The following is a 4619-nucleotide window of genomic DNA, read 5'->3' on the forward strand; positions in this document are numbered from 1 at the left end:
CCCCCCGGGTGGCCACCTCCTTACACGACAAAGACCCCACCATCCCGGGAGACCCCCGGAGGGCCACCCCCTCCGGCTGCCACCAGCACTCCCACGGCCCCTCGCTGGCCCCAGACCCTAACCCCAAGGTCGCCGTGTCCTGCAGGTCTTCTCCGAGCCCTCCATCTTCCTCCACGGACTGGAGTGCTTTGAAGGCAAGGAGATCGAGCTGAACAGCGAGGTGAGGAGCCTGCAGGCCGAGGGCTTCAACAACCACGTGCTGTCTGTGCGCATCAAAGGTGGCATGTAAGTGACCCCCACCCCCAGGACCCCTCGAGGGGCTGGAAGGGGAGTGCATGGCCATGAGCTAACTGGGGCTTGGGAAGCCACGGGTCCAGGGGGCCTCCTGGAAACCTGCCGGGCACAGCCCCTTTGGGCAACCCAGCTCCGAGCCTGAGATCAGGCCAGCTACAAATTGCAAGTGGAATAATGTCCCCCCTGCCTTAAGCCGCTGCAAGCCCCTTCCTAAAGAGCTCAGCTTTGCAGAGGCAGGTTGCTGAGAGCAGGCCTAGTTGGTGTCCAGACTCCCAGTCCCGAGGTCCAAGTGCTTGCCTTCACTGCTGCCCAGGGACCTGCAAGCTGGGGGTCCCCAGGCATGGGCAGATCTAGGGTTTTGCAAAGGTGGGTGTGGATAGTGCAGTGCAACACCACACAGAGCACAATGCTCCTCCTCCAGGTAGAAAAGACCTGGAAGCTTTAGCAATATGCTCCGAACCTAGGGCTGCATCATTCAGTTCAAGATCAAAGCAAAAGGCCAATATAAATGTATTGGAAAGTGCATTCATTTGCTATATCCTACACTGTGGATTAAAACAGCCGCCAAACTAGACAAATGCACTCAAAAGATGTTGCTTCTTTAGTTTTGTAATCGTTCAAACACAGATCTGAAAAACAGATTCGTAAAACAAAACCAGGCCTTCTTGAGCATCTTGCCAACGCACTCACTGCTTCACTGAAAGTTTTTGCCACCCTCGAGTTAAAGTTTTTAGCTAGAGTCAAAAAGAGTCTCCAGGACTGTGAAATAGGAGCTCTGTGACCAGGAGCAGCTCCCAGACAGCAGCATGGCAGAAAAGAGGACTGTTTGATTTGCAGAACATTTATAACCACCAAAAAAGCAGAGAGGGCCCTTAACTCTAGCTAAAGACATGAACTCGGGTGGAAACATGAACTCACATGGGCAAATAACTTTGGAAGGAGAGTCTAGAAGAAACGGGGTAGATGATGCTGAGCCGTGAAGTCCCCCACTACCGCTTGGATAGAAATGCTGCTGGTTTCAAACTCTGGGTGGAGCAGGAATCAAAGCGGGTGCGAACTGCATTACTGCGCCCCCAGATCCACCCTGTCCCTAGATCCCAGCCTGGTGCCGTGGAGGGTCTCTTCCGCCGGGACTGACTCTGTCTTTTCCTGTCCCTGCTCCCAGCTGGGTGCTCTGTGAGCACAGCGACTTCCGGGGCCGGCAGTGGCTGCTGGACGTGACGGAGATCACCAACTGGTTGATGTACAGCGGACTGCAGCACGTCGGCTCCCTCTATCCCATCCGGCAGGTGAGCGCCAAGCCCCTCCCTGGCCTTGTGGAGCAGGTGTCCACACCTGCAGGACCCTGTGTGTACCGTGGGTCACTCGGACAAAGCCCAGGGGCGAGGTTGTACCTGGGCCCTTGCTGGAGACTCTCCAGCCGTCCGTCGCGGCATAGGGCCTATGGCACGCAGACAGGGACTCCGTCCTGTGACGGGGTGGGGGGGCCTCGGTGAGCAACGGGGCATCGGAGGACCTCGGCTTCTCTCCTCCCAGCGGCGGATCTACTTCCGGCTCAAAAATGCGGGGCTGGAGCTCTTCCTGTCCGTGCCAGATGACGTGGAGGACATGAAAGCTGGGCGCGTGGTGACCTCGGCCCTCGGCGAGCAGAGCAGTACCATCTGGTACTACGAGGAGGGACTCCTCAAAAACCAGGTCCGAGCTCACGGGCAGGGTCTTGGAGGGACTTAAAGGGCCCTAGCTGGTCCTGGCTTGCCTGGGCTGTGGGTGCATCTCGGGCCCCAGATCCAGCATCAGCCTGAACTGGTGTGTGTGGCGGTGATGACCCTGAGCAGCCCTCGGCCACCCCCAGCCTCTGTGGGCAGATGGGTGGAGGCATGGTTCGGGGGCTTGCTGTGGGTACGTGGCAGCGGGTCCCTGGCTCTGGCCAGGCCTGGCAGCCTGAGACTCCCACGGGCTCCAGGGCGGTGGGTGCTCCTCCTCCACGGGGTACGGCAACCAAGTGCTGTCGGGGGACAGGGGCAGGGCCATGCCCCTTGGCTTTTGCCCTGGTGGGAGCTCCCCTCCCCATGGCAGCTCTGCACCCGGCATGGCCCGGGGCTGACGGCCTGGACCCTGCCTGCTTCCAGGTGGCCCCCACCATGAGCCTGCAGGTGATCGGCCCTGCGGGGAAAGGTGCCAAGGTGGTGCTGTGGTCCGAGACCCGCGTCCCCCGCCAGACCTGGAGAGTCGATGACTCTGGGCGCATCTGGAGCCAGATGTTTGAAGACAGGGTCCTGGATGTGAAAGGTGAGCGTGGGGCCTGCCTGCAATGGGGCCCATGCTGCTCCAGGCTCCCAGGGGCCTCTCGGGCACTCACTCCCTCTTTCCAAACCCCCAGGCCTGTGGCTCGGGGATCCCACACATGGTCCAGGTCCCTATCAGCTGGGCCTGGGGGAGGCAGGAGTAGGGACTGGGGCACCGGGGAGACCTCCCTGCCTGGTGGGAAACCAGTGAGAGGAGAGGGCACACGGGTGAGCCAGGCATAGGCATCCAGCTGCCACGGGATGGGTCCTGGCAGCGGCAACCAGCCCCACGGGGCAGGTGGGTCTCAGGGAGACAGAACGGGGGAGAGCGAAGGGACAACCTCCCCTCCCTTCCCGCAAGTGAGCGCCCTCCTGTCCGCACAGGGGGCCAGTCCTACGACCAGGACCACGCCGTCCTCTGGGACGTGGCTGAGGAGAGGACCACGCAGCGATGGGAGCTGCAAGTGCTCTGAGGGCCGGACGCTGTCGGAGATGCCTGACCCCCCCCCGCACCCTGCCAGCCCTTCAGGGGCTCTCACTGGGCTGGGGAGTAGGGGCCTGCCAGATGCACCTGGGGGGCACGTCTCCCTACCCTGTGCCCCGCTGTACCAGGCCGGGACGGCTCCAGCTCACCCCTTCAGCATCTCCAGGGACTCCTCGCCGCTGGAGCTTGTCCTGCTTCTGGCCCCTGTCCCTCCCCGGAGGATGCAGGGAAATGGCCGGTTCCTGCAGGCCATCCCCGCCAGAGCCTTGTGCAGGACCCTGATGTGACTGAGGACTGGAGCACGGCCCCCTCCCTTGCCGCCCCCCGGGGCTGTATTTATCTGTGCGGGACTGTATTTAAGAGTGCGTGTAAGAGAGGACCCTTTTGTAGCACCAGCCGTGGCCTGAGGGGTCCATTTTTGCTGCCTGCCTCACGCTTGCATCCTTATTGCATCCCTCTGCAGGCCATGGCCCGGGAGGGGGATGCCGCGCAGGATGCCCCCTCCTCCGAGGAGGCCGTGGGCCTGACATGCCTCCCCAAGGCAAGCAGGGAGCTGCAATGGGCTGCAGTGCAGGTCTGCTGGGTATGCTCCTTTGGCCGGCACCAGAAGCTTGGGGCGGGGGGTGTAGTAAAGAGGATGTAGGTGTAATGAGTTGGCCAGGCTCAGCCAGCCCTGCTCAGAGCAAACCCAGAGACACCGCCGGGCTCCCCCGCAGCCTGCCTGGAGGTTTGGGTCCATGTACCCCAAAAGCTCAGGCAGGGGCCAGGATGGGCACAGTGCACCCCCCCCGTGGGCACTGCCCCAAAAGAGCCGGCGAGGTTTGCCAGTTGCAGGGAAACGTTTCGGAGCTGCTGGCAGCGAGTGCTCAGCTCCCTCGTGTGGCACGAAGACGAACAGGCCGGACGGATGCAGCTGTGCCGTGATCCGCATGACCTGCAGGGGCTGCGCTACAGCCCCGACACACGTGCTGTTCTGTGCACATAAAACGTGCCCTACAGGCATGGGCTCGCACCACGTGCCAGCTGAAGTTCGGGGCGGCCTGCGGCCCCACGGTGGACTTTGATGTGCCCGGCTGGAGCTGGCCCAGGGGCCTTCCCTGATGCACAGAAGAGCATCGCTGCTAGGCACGAGCCGCCCGCGTTAGCCGCAGCTGGCGCAGCCCCTCCTCCAACAGGCTCAAGGGCGCCGAATGCCGAAGGGCCCATTTCCCAGACCTCTCCTGCACCACCTCCGTGCACCTCGGGCATGCAGGGGGAAGTGCAGTGGGGTCACACAGGGCCCTGGAAACTCTGGGGCAGAGGTTGGTCCCCCCCGGTCACCAAGCACACGGGCTGCAGCTCAGCCCAAGCGAGGGCAGAGCCTTCGTGCTGCCAGACCTTCATCTCAGAGACCTCCTTTCGGCTCCCAGGCCAGTTAATGCAGCCTCCTGCCTGCCCTTCCCTTGGTACCAGAGCCCTGCCCTCCAGCACAGGAGCTGAAGCAAGCATGCAGGGGCTTCCAGGACAGACACAGGCCACGGCACCTGGAGATCCAACTTACAACCCCAGCTCTTCAC

General features: G+C 62.2%; 1 protein-coding gene across 1 annotated transcript in view; it reads left to right on the forward strand.

Annotated features, from left to right (window-relative positions):
• AIM1L (absent in melanoma 1-like) overlaps positions 1-3458 on the forward strand; it is an 11872-nt gene extending 8414 nt beyond the window's left edge. Inside the window, exons 15-19 of the mRNA XM_019512471.1 lie at positions 146-285; positions 1460-1583; positions 1831-1989; positions 2424-2583; positions 2964-3458. Coding sequence (XP_019368016.1) covers positions 146-285; positions 1460-1583; positions 1831-1989; positions 2424-2583; positions 2964-3052 — 672 coding nt within the window. The 3' untranslated portion in view covers positions 3053-3458. The remainder of the gene's footprint in view (positions 1-145; positions 286-1459; positions 1584-1830; positions 1990-2423; positions 2584-2963) is intronic.
• The last annotated feature ends 1161 nt before the right edge of the window (positions 3459-4619 follow it).

This window comes from Gavialis gangeticus, unplaced genomic scaffold (assembly GCF_001723915.1).
Source record: "Gavialis gangeticus isolate Ggan-Ray unplaced genomic scaffold, GavGan_comp1, whole genome shotgun sequence".
Classification (NCBI taxonomy): domain Eukaryota; kingdom Metazoa; phylum Chordata; order Crocodylia; family Gavialidae; genus Gavialis; species Gavialis gangeticus.